Source organism: Balaenoptera musculus, chromosome 2, assembly GCF_009873245.2.
Source record: "Balaenoptera musculus isolate JJ_BM4_2016_0621 chromosome 2, mBalMus1.pri.v3, whole genome shotgun sequence".
In the NCBI taxonomy this organism is placed as follows: Eukaryota; Metazoa; Chordata; class Mammalia; order Artiodactyla; family Balaenopteridae; genus Balaenoptera; species Balaenoptera musculus.
Genome location: NC_045786.1, coordinates 19,228,667 through 19,247,826, shown reverse-complemented (window position 1 = coordinate 19,247,826; position 19,160 = coordinate 19,228,667). Strand labels below are relative to the sequence as shown.

At 34.2% G+C, this 19,160-nt stretch overlaps 1 protein-coding gene across 2 annotated transcripts in view; it reads right to left on the bottom strand.

Moving 5' to 3' along the window:
* The window catches only part of LOC118890566 (ankyrin repeat domain-containing protein 26-like), a 57,771-nt gene that overhangs the window by 27,555 nt on the left and 11,056 nt on the right, over positions 1-19,160 (bottom strand). Inside the window, exons 1-9 of one of the 2 annotated variants that reach the window (XM_036843602.1) lie at positions 17,055-18,456; positions 15,177-15,328; positions 12,704-12,874; positions 10,912-10,945; positions 10,487-10,628; positions 6,885-7,098; positions 4,817-5,000; positions 4,072-4,209; positions 190-1,146 (exon numbers count right to left, since the gene is read on the bottom strand). In XM_036843602.1, coding sequence (XP_036699497.1) covers positions 190-1,146; positions 4,072-4,209; positions 4,817-5,000; positions 6,885-7,098; positions 10,487-10,628; positions 10,912-10,945; positions 12,704-12,874; positions 15,177-15,328; positions 17,055-18,068 — 3,006 coding nt within the window. In that variant the 5' untranslated portion in view covers positions 18,069-18,456. Of the gene's footprint in view, positions 1-189; positions 1,147-4,071; positions 4,210-4,816; positions 5,001-6,884; positions 7,099-10,486; positions 10,629-10,911; positions 10,946-12,703; positions 12,875-15,176; positions 15,329-17,054; positions 18,457-19,160 lie in introns of those variants that run through there. The other variant, XM_036843603.1, reaches the window with a different exon arrangement.

Genomic DNA, 19,160 nt, shown 5'->3' with positions numbered 1-19,160 from the left:
AAAGCACCTCTCAGGTCTAATTCTTTATTTGCTGGATACAAGGTATGCTTTTAGGCTGACTTACGGCCTATAGATTTATAGTCTATATATTTTTTATATTCAACTAGATTCAACATTTAGCCATAATCAAAATCACTTTGAATTTTCTTTCAGGAAGTCTGAGAATTATTTCTCTTCTTGGATACTTACTTCTCTTTCTGTTTTCTCATTTTCATACTGATACATTCTCTCTTTTAAATGATTACATTCGTTGATTAAATCCTTGTTTCTTTCCTCCAGCATCAGACCTTGTTTTTCACTTTCAGCTTGAAGTTTTTTCACAATATCCTGAAACTGGTCTTGGATGTTAATTACTGTCTTCTCTTTACTGTCGGCTTTGTTTTGCGCATCATCCAGTTGCTGTCTGAGCAACATGTTTTCACTCTGGAGTTGAGATAATCTCTCTTCTAAGGATTCCTGCTTTCCAATGTATTTATTCACTTTGCCTTGTTCGCTTTGATACATGTATTCAATCTCCTTCTTTTGACACTGTGCTTGGCTTAGGTCTCTCTGTACACGTTCTAACACCAAAGTCTTTTCTCTGAGAGCATCTCTCGTGTGATGGAGCTCGGTTTCTAGGCTATTGAATTTACTTTCAGCTTTAGAAAGTTGCTGGGAAAGCATCTCGTTGTTATCGTTCAGGTTAGACACATCAAAATTCATTTTGTCCTGCAAGCGTAACCACTCATCTCTTGCTCTCTGGAAGGCAAGTTCCAGGTCTCTTTTTGATGTCTGACTTTGATGGTGATCATGTATGGCAGTAGCCAGTCTAGAACGGTAGGATTCCACTTCTGTTTCCAGTCTTTCTTTGCTTTGTTTTTCATTCTCCAGCTTAGAGTTTAGCATTGTATTCTCAGCTGTCAGAACATTAAGCTGTCCAGTATATTGGAATATTGTCTTTGTTAATGTTTCCTCATTCAGTTTTATTGTCTTTTGAAGATCGTTATTCTTTTCTTTTACAATTTCAATATCCTCAAAATATTTCTTTTCCTTTTCCTGGTTCTGACATTTTATTGTGTCTATTTCCAGTCTTAGCATGGCAATTTCATCCTGCAACATGTGGTTTTTATGTAACAGACCTTTTCCTTTTTCAGGACTATCGGACACCTAAGCGAAACAAAGGAGATTTTCAGCTAGTACTCAATAAATTGACATTTCATGATTTCCTCTGAAAGACTAACCTATATGTTTATACAATGAAAAGACTGCAATAAGTGGATATCCAACTGGAAAAAATAGGTTGGATACAAACCTCAGACTTCTTACAAGCAGAAATCTTCAAAAGTTCAAAAATTTAATTGAAGACAATGAATCCATGAAAGCAAAAAAGAAACCACAAGAGAATTCTTAAGAAGCTCAGAATTGGAAAGGCCTTTCTCTAAATTATAACAAACCCAGAAGGCTTAAAACAAAAGATTAATAAATCTGACTACACTTAAAAATTGCATCTGATGTGACATATTTATACAATGGAATACTACACAGCCATAAAAAAGAATGAAATAATGCCATTTGCAGCAACATGGATGGACCTAGAGACTATCATACTAAGTGGAGTAAGCCAGACAGAAAAGACAAATATCATATGATATTGCTTATACATGGAATCTAAAAAAATGATACAAATGAACTTATTTACAAACAGAAAGAGACTCACAGACATAGAAAACAAACTTATGGTTACTAAAGGGGAAAGAGGGGGAGGGATTCATTAGGAGGTTGGGATTAATATATACACACTACTATACAAGTGTCCTTATAAGAGAGAGGCAGAAGGAGATTACACATGCGTGGGCACGCACGCACAGGAGAAGGTGATGTGAAGACAGAGGAGAGGAATGTGCAGTGGACCAGCCACCTGAAGCTGGAAAAAGCAAGGAGCAGATTCTCTCCTAGAGCCCCCGGAAGGGGAGATAGCGCTGCCTACACTTTGGTTTGGGACTTCTCGCCTGCGCAATTGTGAGAGAATAAATTTTTATTGCTTTAAAAAAAAAAAAAAAAAAAAAATATTTGGAAAAAGAATCTATAAAGATATATATATATATATATATATAAATATATATATATATATATATATATATATATATATATATATATATATATATAAACTGAATCACTGTGCTGTATACCTGAAACTAACACAATATTGTAAATCAACTATACTTCAATAAAAAATAAAATAAAATACCACCCGCTAGCTTAAAAAAAATTACATCTGCTATCTAACCTATACAGCTACCCCACAGTAAAAGCCTTAGCTCTGTATATATTTTGACAGATTAAATTTCCTAAAAAATTTTTTTTCCTGAAAATATTCCATAAATATTCTATGTTTCTAATATTTTTATAGTCAGTTACAAGAATTACATCTACTGATAACTGTACTAAGCACTTCTACAAATATCAATTAACTCATTTAGCTATGACAGTCCTGGAAATGAGGAAGTTAAAAATACAAGCAAGCTGCAGGCTTTTCCCCACGTCTTCTGACTTTACTATGAGTCCTCTTACACCAAACCACAGCTAGTTCTCTAGTACAAACATATAAATACAAAATAAACCTTATATTTCACTAATTGGTGCATACACTAGTGGTAAATAAGGTAAAATTTATAGAGATCTTAGAAAATCATGAGATTATTCGCTGCTGCAATAACTTTCATTCTCTCTTCATAATGCTTAAAATAGTAAGGTAGGGGGAAATACAATGAACTGTTTCACTAAAAATAAAATACTTAATAAATTATCACTAAATAAATATTATGGCATATCTATCACTATTTTCAAAAGTTCCTTGTACTGAAATAGGACACTACATGGAGCAAAGTGTTAATTTTCTCACAAGTAGAAGAATGACACCCAAAATACGGTCTCTGAACTGGCTATACCTTTCCTCCTTACCATCAGTGGAAGGGATAAACTAACCTCTCTATTAATCTATCAAGGAAGTGAAATCACTGCCAAAAACCATAATGTTGTTTTGTTTGTTTGTTTTGGGGGTCTCTTTTTTTGTTTGTTTTTATAAACTTTTATAAGTTTATTCTAAGGAAATAATTTTTTTAAGTGCTCAAAAATGTTTGTACAACTAATATTGCAGCTTTTACGATACTGAAAAATTGTAAGTGATGTGAAAATGTCATTGATGGGGTACTGGTTAAAGAAATGACAGTGAAACCAAGAACAGACTCTGATTTAGACACTGAAAATGATGAGGTGCATAGTGATTGACGTTCACTCCAAAGCAGAGGGCATGAACGTATTCAGTGCTGGGATTTGGTTGGGTAGTGTGGTCGATGGTGGAGCACACATGGTCTTCCCTGCCTAAACCACCATCAGGGTGCAGACTTTTCTAGATGGTAGCAATAGTTTTGAGATTATGAAAAGTTCATCAGTTCCTATGGAAAATATTAAAAGCCTCTCCTTGGATGAGGCTATTGTATGTCACTGCTTGACTGTTGCAGACAAATGGATTTGAATTAAAAATACTACTTGAGGGGCTTCCCTGGTGGTGCAGTGGTTGAGAATCTGCCTGCCAATGCAGGGGACACAGGTTCGAGCCCTGGTCTGGGAGGATCCCACATGCCGCGGAGCAACTAGGCCCGTGAGCCACAACTGCTGAGCCTGCGCGTCTGGAGCCTGTGCTCCGCAACAAGAGAGGCTGCCATAGTGAGACGCCCGCACACCGTGATGAAGAGTGGCCCCCGCTTGCCACAACTGGAGAAAGCCCTCGCACAGAAACGAAGACCCAACACAGCCAAAAAAAAAAAAAAAAAAAACTCTGGAGGCCAGCTTTCTTTCTCCCTTTCTTTCAAAAAAAAACTTGAATTAAATTCAATCAAATATAATTCAATTATGTTTGAATTAAAAATATTAAATATCCAACGGATGAGAAACGTCACCCCCACCCCAAAATATACTTAAATAGGTTTTAAATATCCTCTATACTGTCTATGATGTATAGTATTGGTTTTTAAAATATATACATATACAGATACATACGCACAAATATTTGAAAATGATTAAAGAAAATACCTCAGAATTCATTTCCTTATTAGTCATTTCTATCTCCTTTTGTTTGGCAAAGTGATTGGTCAGGATTCCATCTTGCAAAATTCTGGCATTCTGTTCTCGAGAAAGCTGCCTCTGAGTGTCATTTCGCTCTTCTACAACCTGGAGACACATTTCATGAGGTTTTTGGTCTCATACCATTAAAAAAAAAAAGTAAAAAGCTTAAGAGCAGAATTTAAAAAAAAAAACTGTTAAAAGGAAGTAACCTTTTTAAATAAGCACAAGGATGTTTATCCCACATGAATAACTCAGATTTTAATTTAAATGACCACCAAACTTATCACAGAGCAAAAATACAGGGAGATACAGTATTGTGAAAGAAAATCTTTTTACAAAGCATTTAACTAGTTCCATCACAGTCTCAAGGCAATTTAGCCTGTATTTTAACATAAAAAAGCCAAAATTAACACATGGATTGGAATTAAGAATATTACTTTCGAATGGACCAAAAATGCCAATCATTATGTTAATGATTAAGCTCAATTTACCTTCCATTCCTCCATTCAGAAAACATACACAGAGCATGTATTAGAAGCTAAGAATGGCAAGAAATTAATAATTTAAGCTATAAATGTCATAGTTCATATTTAGGATAACACTTTTTATTTGTTTTAAACCTAAATAATATATATTAAATCAAAGAAATATTATAAATAATACTGATGAAATAGTGTTAGAAATTTGAAATTTTCACCAAAGATTAACTTACCTGATTCAGATTATTTCTCACAGTCCTCAGTTCCATGTCTAGCGCTCTGAGAGTGAGTTCAAGTTGTTGTTTCATTTCAACTTCTTTACTGTATTGCTCTTCTTTTCTTCTTAACTGCTCCCTAATTTTTTCATATAACATGTCAGCATTTCTTCTCTTCTCTTCTTCTTGTTTTAGGGTGAATCTGCAGTTAAATATGCTTACCTTAAAATGTGTTTTGTTAGAAAATAAAAAGTTCATTTTATGATCTGTCTATTCACCCGTTGATTTAGTATCCTAATGAAATTTCTGTTCTCCAGTTTTTTTTTTCCTTTCTAGGTCTCATATTTTTAATTCCTCACTTCAATCTCCTCATAAAGATATATACACTTGAAAGGTAGCACTGAAAAAACATTCTGCCACTTAAGTAAGTTTTAGTCAAGAGTAACTCTGGTGAATAGTGTAGGAAAGAAATTTTGAAATTATTCAGTGAAGTTAGGTCGAAAATTACCCTGTTTTCCACACTGTCATAATTACTCCTCCTTTGGGACAGATAATTTAGTTACTAATTAAAAAGAGAAGCTGTTGTTTAGAAACAAGTTTATAAGATCACTAGAAATAAAATTTCAACTTCATAAAATACTACAGGTACCCCTAAATGACTTACAGTGCCAGATAAAATCTGCAGATGTCTTTTACAGAACATATATCTTCAGACACTGTAATCCAAGACTAGGCTAGGGAGTCTAATATCTGTTGCACCACACTTTTTATGTTTCTTCTTTTGCAACATTTTCAACTTGTTGATTATTATCTATTTAATAAATCATTTTAAATCCCGTAAGGCAGGATCCATATTAATTAATTAAACAATAAAGAGTATTTTGTGCTTTCAGCACAAACCTTTGAACTAATTTTATCTCTGTATGAAAGAGAAATTGAATAAACTAATCAGTAATCACCTTCCATTTTTACCTTTTATTTCATCCATGCATATGTTAAGAATAAAACTGCATAAATTTTTTTTTAAATTTTGTCTTGAGAAAAATGGCCATTTCATACTTCTGTGGGTGGGAGTATAAAGTAATATAAACTTTCCAGAGAACAATTTAGAAACGTGGCTCAAAGACCTTTTTAAAAGTTCTCATACTTTAACCAAATAACACAATATTAAAGAATTTATTCAAAATAAATAATCAGAAATGTAGAAATGAATTTATAGAAGAGACGTTCCTTGTAGCATTAAATATAATACAGAAAAATGAAAAACAACTGAAATTCAATTTGTTAAAAAAATAATGACCATAATTCAAAAAGACACAAGCACCCCAATGTTCACTGCAGCACTGTTTACAATAGCCAGGTCATGGAAGCAACATAAATGCCCATCAACAGACAAATGGATAAAGAAGATGTAGCACATATATACAATGGAATATTACTCAGCCATAGAAAGGAACGAAATTGGTTCATTTGTAGAGACGTGGATGGACTTAGAAACTATCATACAGAGTGAAGTAAGTCAGAAAGAGAAAAACAAATATTGTATATTAACGCATATATGTGGAATCTAGAAAAATGGTACAGGTGAACCGGTTTGCAAGGCAGAAATAGAGACACAGATGTAGAGAACAAACGTATGGACACCAAGGGGGGAAAGCGGGGGGGGGGGGGGCGTGGGATGAACTGGGAGCTTGGGATTGACATGTTTACACTAATATGTATAAAATGGGTAACTAATAAGAACCTGCTGTATAAAATAATAAATAAAATTTTAAAAAAAAAGAGAGATTACAAAAAAATAAAAATGAGGCTTCCGTACGGAGGACTTTTGTATGGCCATGAAAATGATGATTTGGAAATATATACATTAAATTATTAGTAGAAGTATTCACTGTTAAGAACTTGCTGTATTATTTCCAAGAATTTCACACTTCACAATACTAATGAAGTTTTCTCCCCTGTAAAATCCCAGCAGGTAAGTTAGCAATTATAAAACTTCCCATAGTATTAAAGTAAATACACATCTGTAGTATTACAGTAAATAAAAACAGTTCAAATATTTCTTTAAAACCAAGATGTTCAATACCTCAAGCTGCAGAGCTCTTGTTCCCACTCCACTTTTTGATGCTCTAACTGTGATTTCATTTCTTTTGTTTCTGATAGCTCCTTTTGTAGCCCACTAACCTTACTTTCCATTTTTTTATTTTTTCCTGTAAGTAGTTCACAGTGATTTTTTTTAAGTTCTATTAATCTTTCATATGAAAGAACTGCATCCTGAATTTTCAATAAGCTAACAGAATCTGCATTAGGAAGAAAACAAAGATAGAAATAAAATATATGAGTAATTTTTGTATATAAAGCACTGTGCATTTTCACCTTCACTCATCCATACGTTGAACATTTTTTTTTTTTTTGGCCATGCCGCACAGCATGCGGGATCTTAATTCCCTGACCAGGAATTCAAGTGGCTAAATATACAATGCCCTAAAGAGGTGGAGGAAAGAGACAGAAAAAAAATATTTGAAGAAAAGAATGGCCAACAACTTTCTAAACTTAATGAAAACTACAATCCCACAGATCCAGGAGGATCTGGCAAGGAGAGAAGTGGAAGTAAACTCTTTTGTAATATTCTTATCCTATATATGATGTGGTACAATATTACTTGAAGGTGGACTGTGATAACCCTAAGTAAAATACTGTAAACCCTAAAGCAACCACTAAAATAGTGAAACAAAAGAGTTACAGTTAATAAACCAAAAAAACAAAAAAGAAATAAAACTACATCATAAAAATTACTCAATTAATCTAAAAGATGGCAGAAAAAGAAAAGGGGAACAAAGAACAGATGGGACAAACAGAAATCAAACAGCATAATGACAGATTCAAACCTACTATATCAATAATCACATTAAGTGAAAATGGTCTGAAAACCTCAATTAAAAAGCAGATTGTCAGGGACTTCACTGGTGGTGCAGTGGTCAAGAATCCACCTGCCAATGCAGGGACACAGGTTCGAGCCCTGGTCCTCCCACATGTCATGGAGCAACTAAACCCGTGCGCCACAACTACTGAGCCCACGTGCCACAATTACTGAAGCCCATGGGCCTACAGCCTGTGCTCCACAGCAAGAGAAGCCACCACAATGAGAAGCCTGCGCACCACAACGAAGAGTAGCCCACACTTGCCTCAACTAGAGAAAGCCCGTGCACAGCAATGAAGACCCAATGCAGCCAAAAATAAATAAATAAATAAATAAGTTTTTTAAAAAAAAGCAGATTGTCAGACTGGATCAAAAAGCAAGACCGAACTGTATGCCACCTATAAGAAATGCACTTTAAACATACAGACATAAATTTGTAATAAGGTTAGAAATAAGATATACCACACTAACATGTGACAAAACAAAGCTAAGCTAGAGTGGCTATATTAATACCAAACAAAGTAGACTTCAGAGCAAAAAGCATTACCAGCAATAAACAAGGTCATTTCATAATGATAAGAGTGTCAATTAATAAGAAGCATAACAGGGCTTCCCTGGTGGTGCAGTGGTTGAGAATCCGCCTGCCAATGCAGGGGACACAGGTTCGAGCCCTGGTCTGGGAAGATCCCACATGCCGCGGAGCAACTGGGCCCGTGAGCCACAACTACTGAGCCTGCGCGTCTGGAGCTTGTGCTCCGCAACAAGAGAGGCCGCGATAGTGAGAGGCCCGCGCGCCGCGATGAAGAGTGGCCCCCACTTGCCGCAACTAGAGAAAGCCCTCGCACAGAAACGAAGACCCAACACAGCCATAAAATAATAAATAAAAATAAATAAATAAAGGGAAAAAGATGGTTCAATTTAAAAAAATAAAATAAAATAAGAAGCATAACAACCCTAAACGTTTATGCGCCTAATAACTTCAAAATATATAAAGCAAAACTTGAGAGAAATGCAAAGAAAAATAGACAAATCCACAATTACAGTCTGAGATTTCAATACCCCTCAATGAATAAGTGATAGAAAGAGCAGGCAGAAAATCAGCAAGGATACTGTAGACTTGAACACCACCATTCTTTTCAAGTAGCCATGGAACACTTACCAAAAAAAGACTATATTCTGGGTTATAAAATAAAGGAGTAAGTCAAAAGGATTTAAGTCATACAAAGTACGTTCGCTGACCACAAAGCAATCAAATTGGAAATCAAGAACAAAAATATTTCTCGAAAATACTCCAATATTTGAAAACTAAATAACACACATCTAAATAACCCTTGGATTAAAGAGGTAATGAAAAGAGGAATTACAAAGTATTTTGAACTGAATGAAAATGAAAACATAATATATTACAATTTGTAGAATGCTGCTTACTTGCATGAAAATTTATAGCATTGAATGTCTATATTAGAAAAGAAGGTCTCAAATCAATGACCTTGGCTTCCAACATAAAAATCCAGAAAAAGAGCAAATTAGGGGACTTCCCCAATGGTTCAGTGGTTAAGGATCTGCCTTCCAATCCAGGGGGTGCGGGTTTGATCCCTGGTCGGAGAACTAAAACCCCACATGCAGTGGGGCAACTAAGCCCGCCCGCTGCAACTACTGAACATGCAAGCCACAACTAGAGAGCCAGCATGCTGCAACTACAGAGCCCACACACGCTGGAGCCCACACCCCATTTAGAGTGTCACAAATACTGAGCCCACACACCACAACTAGAGAGAGAAGCCCACGAGCTGCAACGAAAGATCCCGTGTGCCGCAACTAAGACCCAACGCAGCCAAAAATAAAATAAAATAAAATAAATAAATATTTTTTAAAAAAGAGCAAAGTAAACCCAAAGCAAGCAGAAGAAAGGAAATAAAAAACATCAAAGAAAAAATCAATGAGAAAAAAACAAAACAAACAAAACAAAAAAGACATGGAAAAATCAATGAGGGACTCCCCTGGTGGCACAATGGTTAAGAATCCACCTGCCAATACAAGGGACACGGGTTTGATCCCTGGTCCGGGAAGATCCCACATGCCTCAGAGCAACTAAGCCTGTGTGCCAAAACTACTGAGCCTGCATTCTAGTGCCCGCAAGCCACAACTACTGAGTCCGCGTGCCACAACTACTGAAGCCCATGCACCTGGAACCCGTGCTCCACAACAAGAGAAGCCACAGCAATGAGAAGCCCACACACTGAACGAAGAGTAGCCCCCACTTGCCTCAACTAGAGAAAGCCTGGGCACAGCAACAAAGACCTAACACAGCCTAAAATAAATAAATAAATAAATAAATTTTTAAAAAATCAGTGAAACCAAATATGTTCAGAAGATGAATAAAAGTGATAAACCTCTAGCCAGGCTGATAATGAAAAAAAAAAGAGAGAGAAGGCACAAATTACTAATTTCACAGAAATGAGTAATGAGAAATTACTACAGATTCTATAGATATTAAAAGACTAACAGAGTAATATTATGAACATTATGTAAATAAATTTGACAACTCAGATGAAGTGGGTAAATTCCTTGAAAGAGGGAAATTACCAAAGCTCAATCAAGAAAGAACAAATAAACTAAATAGTCCTATATCTAAAAAAGAAACTAAAGTCCTTGTTAAAGACCTTCCCACAAAGAAAATTCCAGGCCCAAATGGCTACACTGGTGAATTCTACCAAATATTACAACAGTATACACAAAAAGGCTTTATACTTATACCATGGTCCTACCTTTACACTCCATGCCAAGTTGTTCAATTAGCAACATGGAATTCTTATAATTAGAGTAAAGCATCTGGCAATCCTCAAAAGCTGTTTCAGATGACTGAGTTAAGTCATCAAGGTCATCCATAGAATTAATTTGCTCTTTGACCTACAAATAAAAAATACTATTTCACAATGTCCCCAAAATATTTATAAAATATACTAAGTGTACAGAGGTGATAAATATCTCTTTATTAAAGCAAAAACACAGATACTTCGTAAAAGAACAGATTTTTATCAAAGGGATAACTTTATCAACAGTGTTTCTAAATTATTTTTTCAAAGTAAATGTCTCTACAACAAAGGAAGATTTTCTATTTTTCCACTATACCTTTTACAAAGTAATTTTTTACTACAGGATAATATCTTTTATAATTAATTTTTTACTATACCTTGTTCTTTTCATTAGATGTTTCCTTTGCAGCCCTAAAAAAACAAACGATTCTTTTCAGGCAAATATTAAATACTTAAAATACAAAGAATACCTAAATCTATTGTTTTTTACATAAAATCTTTGCATTGGTAATTAATTTTCTATAAAAGAGATTAAACAATAAATAGAAAAGTAACATTAAAGGACAAAGAAAATATACCATAATAATATTAACAAAGCATTAAATTAGATCAAGCTGACAATCAAAGGAAAAGGAAAAACATAATGTTACTTGCATTATTTGATAGGAAGAAATATACTAGGGTTTTTTGTTAGTGTCATTTTCAATAAAAATTAATTTTATGGCACTAAAACCTATTTGGAAAGTATTAAGTCCTTATATGAAAGAAACCCTTTCTTAATAATCATGATATTAGCTTTTTGAGGACTTACTATGTAACTGCTATGCATTATTATAAGCACCTTACATGTCTTAAAGGCATTTTAATCCTCACAACAATTCTGGGAGAGAGGTAATACATTAGGTCCTTTACACAGGAAGAAATGGAGCACAGAAAGGCTAAGTAACTTGCCCAAGCCCATACAGCAGATCAGCAGCAGACCCAGAATTCAAACCCAGGAAATCTGGCTTCAACACTTGTGTTTCACAATATGATGAGAAGGTAATATTTATTTTTAAGTGTTTTTAAGTGTCTAGTTATAACTATAAATAATAATTTCTGAATCTTAGACATATTTTTTAAAAATAAAAAGACTTTAGACCTAGGCAATATTGGAATTCTATTTTCAATAAAGATTTGCTTTTTGTAAAGAAATTCATCAACAGGCATTCATTCACCCATTCAGCTGTTTATTCATGCATTCAACATATACTTACTGAGCGCACAATAAGTGTTAATGACACTTTTGGTACAGGAAGCATGACTTTTGTAATTTAGAACTTTATAATCCAAAAGTAATAATCTGTGATAGATTGTTACTAGTTTTTTTTTTCTATCGAATATAAACAAAATCTTACCCTTTTCCCTGGAATCTAAACCACTGTGAAGTTAACATAATCTGTTTTAGAGTACCTTACAAAACCATAGCCACTCATGATGATACTGTCATCTAGAATTATCAAGGAATGATTAAATCCTATTCAGTATGGCCTAAATGTTTGTAAATTTATGATTATATAATTTTTTAAAATCTATGTATGATAGAATAACTTTTAAGTAATCATCTGCATATTCAATTTTATAAGAATATTATACTTCAAAATCAATGAACAAGCCCTTACCATAAAACTATACGTGAATAGAAGTATTATGTACAATTAGTTTACTATAATATTTTAAAGATAATGTAATACAATCAATAAGCTTTCTAATATTGGACATGCAAACAAGATTAAACTGAATAAACGCGTCCTCTACTGGCTCATTTCCAACAGCATACAAACATACTCTAGAAACTCCCATCTTAACATAAAAAGAGAAAGGAAACTCCCTTGAACTCCACATTCCTCTTCAGTTACCATCCAGTTCTCTATTGCCTTTCCAAGTAAATATTCCCTAAGGAGCCATTTACACTTATTCACTACAGTCCAGCTTCCATGGGGAGTATTTATTGAAACTACTTCTGGTCAAAGCCACTCGTCCTCATCTTAAACTTTCAGCAGCGTTAGTCTGGTATAGTTGAGAATTCTATGTCGTGGCCTGTACACTATATTATGCTGTTCTATTTCCAGAAAAAGTATTCAGTGCTAATATTTCTTGACCTAAAAATAAAGAATTTGTAGATTTTACCTGCCATCATCCTGATCTACTCCACTTAAACTGCTGTCATCATTCATGTGTAGCAGACCACCAATCAGTGAATCAGCCTTCTCAAACACTGGTGTAATCACACATTCTTTTGATGTCCATTTTTCATTTTCATTTTTCTTTACTTCCTTCATATGCATGCCAGGACCGCTACTTTAAAAAATCCATAAAAAAGCCAATGTTTTCTAATAATTCTACTGATAAAGAATAAAAAACCAATCTTTGTAAAATTCCAACTATTACCCATCATAAGTCATTTATTAGTTCACAAAACAGTTATGAAGTACCAACCATATGTAAGCAAATACAAATTCTTGCTTCAAAGACAGATATACAATTATGATACAATGTGATATGTAAGAGTTGACATATGAAAGTTATAAGTGAACGTAGGAAAGCTTTACAGAAGAGGTGAAATAAACAGAGGAGGTCATGAGGAAAAGAAAAGGGAGAAAATCATTCTACTTGGTGATTAGAATGTGAGCACAAAGATTAGGCACATGGCATCTAGGTGTTTCCTAGGAACTTGGAAGGAAAAGTACAAAATACATGGAAGGAAGCAGAGAGATGAGTCTGGAAAGACATTCTGAAGAACCTCAAGTGCTACACTGAAAAGCTGAAGTTCACTGCCTAAAAGCAATGACTCTTAGACATGGGAGTAATAATTAGATTTCTACTATATTTTTTTGTTTTGTTTTGATATATAATAATGTTTAATTTACATGATTTTTTAAAATAACATGAGGTATATATAATATGAAAAAGAACTCAAGGAAATATCTTGGGGGGAAAATTTACTTTTAAACACCCACATGTTGGGGTCATGTCAGCATCAGGGCTGAAAAATAGGTACCTCATAGTATTCCTCCACCACCAGCAACAATTTGGCATCTATCCATGGACAAAAGTGGCTTTGTGGGAGTTGCAGGATCCAGCACCATACACCAAGGGACCTGGGAAGAGTCCTGCCCACCCAAGTAGTAACAGACATACAGACCACATCCCAGCTGTGGACCCTGCATGGCCCATGAACTGGCTCCAGCCACTCTTAGCAACGTCCAGGGAACCCCTGGAAAACACTGTCTTAGACAATCACCCACAGACGAGAGAGCCTTTGTGGAAATCCAGGTTTCCAGCAGAGAAGTGCCAGCATACCACTGGAACAAAACAATGCAAGTTGGGATACATTGGAGAGGGCAGTTATTAAAGACTGGAAGAGGTGACTGCTACTTCAAATGCACAGACAGCAATGCAAAACTTCAAGTAACATGAAAAAAATCAAGAAAACATGACACTACCAAAAGATCACAATAATTTTCCAGTAACAAATCCCAAAGACATGGAGATCTGCAATCTACCTGATAGAGAATTCAAAATAGTAGTTTTAAGGAAACTCAGTGAGCTACAAGAAAACACAGAAAGACAACCCAACAAAATCAGGAAAGTAATACACAAACAAGATGAGGAGTTTAACAAAGAGATAGAAATTAAAAAAAAGAACCAAATGGAAATTTTGGAGCTGAAGAATACAATGAATGAAAGGAAAAATGCAATAAAGAGCACTGACAGCAGAATGGATCAAACAGAAGAAAGAATCTGTGAGTTAAGAGATAGGAGCTTTGAAATTATCCAATCAGAGGAGAATAAAGAAAAAAAGAATGAAAAAGTGGGAAGAAAGCCTACATGAATTACCAGATACCATCAAAAGAAATAATTCATAAATCATTGCAGTTCGGAAAGAGAAGATAGGGAGAAGGTGGCAGAAAGCTTATTTAAAGAAAAAATGGTTGACAACTTCCTAAACCTGGGGAGAGATTTGGATATCCAAGTTCCTAAAGCTCATAGGTCACCAAACAAACTCAACTTAAAGAAATCCTCGCCAGGAGACATTATAACAAAACTGTCAAAAATCAAAGACAAAGAGAGAGTCTTAAAGGCAGCAAAAGTAAAGAGGCTTGTAAATTATAAGGGAACCCCCATAAGTCTATCAATGGATTTCAAGAGAGTAGGATGACATATTCAAAGTGCTAAAAGAAAAAAACTGCCAACCAAGAATACTCTATCCAGAAAAGTTGTCTTTCAGAAATGAAGGAGAGATAAAGACTTTCCCAAACAAACCAAAGCTGAGGGAGGTCATCACCACTAGACCTGCCTCACAAGAAATGCTGAAAGGAGTCTTCAAGCTGAAATCAAAGGACGCTAATCAGTAACATAAAATATATTTAAATATACAATACACTGGTAAAGGTAAGTATACAGTCAAATCCAGAATACTCTAATACGGTGGTGTGTTAACCAATTAACTCTAGTATTAAGGTTAAAGGAAAAGAGTATTAAAAATAACTATAACCCTAGTAAAATATAAAATTTGTTAATCATGAACACTAGCTCAAATGAGCACTTGTTTTATAGGAAAATAACAATTATCTATTGTTAAATACTGACATAGGCTTACCTATCAGAATCTTCATTCTCCATAGTAGGAAACTGCTGGTTATTAGTTTTTCTGCTCTTTCTCTGTTGAATTAATCCACTATCATCAGCATCATATATGTTTTCTGATACTTCCATTTCACTACTTTTGTGCTTCTTCTTTTCTTCTTCAACCTTTAATGAAAGTTTGACACTACATATAATTGTTATTACTTTATTCATTATAAAGACCTTTTCATTTTCATTAATTACTTGACTCAGAGTGTGCCCCGGTTTTAAGCAATAAAAATATTTTTGTGCTTACTTTAATTTTTTTAATTACAAGTCATTGAAATTTTTGTAAATTCTGCTTCTGTTTGAGGAAAAGAAATAAAATTTTAAAAATTTCAAAAAGGACTTTCTTAATGTTGTGCAGCTATTCACATCCACTCTTCCCCATCTGATGGCAGAGATAGAGAAATAAAGAGACAAAGACACAAAATTTGTCCTCTTCCGTCTTTACCACCTGGATTTTGCATTAAACAGCCAAATTTAGAGGATGTGACACCTTGGTAACAAAAAGGAAACATTCAGTAACAAAAAGGAAACATTCTTCTTTCTGCACTGAAGCTATTCTTCCCCCACTGCCTTTTACAATTCTTTTTTCATTTGGATCCTGGGGATATCAAAAAAGTGACGGTGTTCACTAAAATATATGAACCAAAGTTTACCAAAAAACAGGCGTAGAGTGAAATTGATGGATTGTTAGTTAGTGTGGAATTCTGGAAAATGAGTAATGTCTCCCAATTTCACATTCAATAACCATGAAATTTTACAGCTAAAGGGTATAGAAGTAATTATGTACTTTAGCCTCACTATTTACCAATAATGGGAATAAAACCAAGAAAGGTTCAATGATTTGTCCAAAGCCCTAAAGTGGCATTCCTAGCATTTCACGGCACCAAAAGAGATGATACAATTCTGTAACCCTGAATCTGATAAATTACCAAATGAATTCATCAAATTAATCAGATAAGTTAAAAGTGTGACTTTGGCAAAGTAATTTAATGCCTCAGTTGGGGGTAGGGCTCATCTCTTTTTCTTTTAAAGGAGAATATAGATTTTTGTCTATCTTTAAAACTCAGTCAATGCACCTCTTACACAAAAGAGCAAACAAACAAATTAAAAAATCTATTACAGGAAGGAAAAAAAAGCTCACCTCACATCAAAACTCAGTTTTCTCCTTTGGAGATAAATACTGAATTTTTTTGCTGAGGGTTTATACTACCTATATGATAAAATCATACATGTCAAAACTTACCACATTTTATTAAACAACATAATGTAAAGGTCTGACTCAACAGAAACATCTGAGAGTGGTAATTAAAGAATATGTGGGAGTACATGTATTTGTTATTAAAAATATCTTGAAGTGGCCATGTTGGAATTCTAAGTGCCAAGGGATTGAGTAAAGCAGAGAAGATCGCACACACTAAAGCACAATAAAGAGATTAGTTTAGCAGGAATACGTGTTTATGTCCCTTCTTTCAGTCACTGCTTCCTTCCCATACTATAGGAGTGTAATTTATATTTAAAACCCAGTAGATTAAAAAAAAACCCCAAACCCTAGCTTATTATATTTCTTAAGCAATTTCCTTTGTGCTTATTCTGGCTCAGAAGGTCACATGGTATGTAGCTAAATTAGTTTCCCAGTCCATATGAAAGACTGACAGAGAGAGACTTAGGTTGATTAAGGAACAAAAACCATGAAAATAGTTTCCTATTATTTAGATGGCAGAAGTAATCTATTTCTACACAATCACCTATTTAGCTGACCCCATTTTATTCATAAGTGGAAAATCAGAATGGATCAGATCACTGATAAAGAGAAAGAACAAAGTAGCAGCAAATGAACCTCTACCTCTTTTTGAAGTCGAATTTTCTCTTTTTCCAAAGCCAGGAACTCTACTTGTAACATGCCTATCTCATTCTTAAACCTTTGCATATCTTGCTGTAATTCTTCATTTAGATACACTTTGGATGTTCTGTTACTATTCGGTGGAGAAGAACTCCCATTTTCTAATTCAGGTCCCATGCTTTTATAGTTATTAGCACTGCAATTATCTGCAAGCAATGGCTTCTGGAACCAGTCTTGTATTGGTTTGGTTTTCTTATAAGTATTTGTAACAGCAGAAATATCACTTTTTATTTGAATCATGTGTTTCATTTCATTGGAGCGGGCAAGCCATGAATCAAAACGTCTTTTGGGATCACTAGACTGAGGTATACATCCGATGTCTAATTTCCAATTAGTGGTATTTTGGTTCATATTTTGTAATGTTTGCATATCAAACTCTTGGTCTTCTTGCACTTCAAATGTAACTACTGGGTCCCTTACTTTTTTATTTTCTGTATCATTATAAAAAATCTCATTTTTGTTAAAAACATGTTCAGTGTCTGGTTTATCACTTTCATAGTCTAATTTATTTTCATTTAAATAAAGCTGTGAAGATGACTGGCAAGCATGTCCCCAGGACCCAGAGGTTAAATAAGATGGAAAAACATTTTCAAGACTGGGTTCTTTTTGTTCAGGAAATGCTTGGAATGCTAGAGAGATAGATACTCCAAATGCATCTTTTGCCTCACAGTCAGGTATATTATATGTCAAATTAGAAGGTATTTCCTTTATGTTTGCTCCTTCTTTAGGGTTATCATGTAGTGGCTCTTCCTCAGGACAAACAGTAATTTTGTATTTTTCACAAATTTCACCAAACTTCTGCTTTAACTCATTTGTGATGAGTTTTAAGTTATTTTTCCACTCTAATTTGCCTTGTTTGATCCACATTTCCTCATACTTTTGCACACAAGGAAGTCCTGAACATACAGATATGTCCTCTCTATCACATTCCTTATTCATTTCTAGTTCTTGAGGCATTTTTTGCAGATGCAAAAGTGGAAGATTAATTGGCTTGATTTGATTTTCAGATGTCTTTTCTGTCAGGGTACATGTTTGTAAAATAACTTTATCCTTAAGTAATCAAGTACGGACAAAGAAAAATTAGAAAATAATTAAAATTTAACCGTTAAACTTCTTAATCTATGTTTAGCTACTCACAAATCACTGGATTACAACTAAGAAGTGAAAAATAACTTGCCTTAGCCTAAAACAGGAGAAAAACATGAACTCACAAACCCAATTTTGTCACTGTTTGTTTGAACTAAATAATTTGTCTATGTTAAATCTACCAAAAATGAATTAGGAGATGATTTTTAATGTTACAAAGTCTTCCTTACTTAAAAATATTTCACCTCACCTTACCTTAAAGAGTCCCTATGTGCACGTAAGGATTTTTTTTTTAAGGACTAGTAACTGGAAAATAGACAAACCTTAAATTACTAGGAGCCAAAATCAATTAACACCAATCAGAAAGAGGAACAAATTCCTAAATTTTAATGCAAATTATATACTATGATAGTATTATACATTGATATAATACCTGCTTTCATTCAGTTATATTATATTCTAATATCCACTAATGAAAGTGGATAAAACATTGTTTAATAATATTTACTGGTTTCCTACCCTGAAATGAAATAAATTAGAAAGTTGTTGTCTGTACCCTAACAACAAAGGTCCAATTCTGGAAGTTTGATTCCTTAATAGGCAATTAGGTTGATTGTATGACCCCTTCTCTCCCTCAATGCAGATCCTTAGGGTCGATTATATAGAGATCACAAGACAGATAAATCTTTAATCTTGGCATTAGTGACTGGCAATTTGAAACGGCAAATTTGAAACAGCTGGGAATGATTTCTCTTTCCATGACTCTAACTCACGGACATCATTGATATATTGTTCATATTTCAACTGCTTAATCAACGACTTCAGTATTTGATTATCACCTTCTTTATCATGTAAGGGAGAAGGGTCAAAACAATATTCAGGAAATTTTTTTGCCTCAATTCCAAGGACAAAGTTTAACTATAAATTATAATAGATTCTAACAATATTTTAAGCTTTGTAATT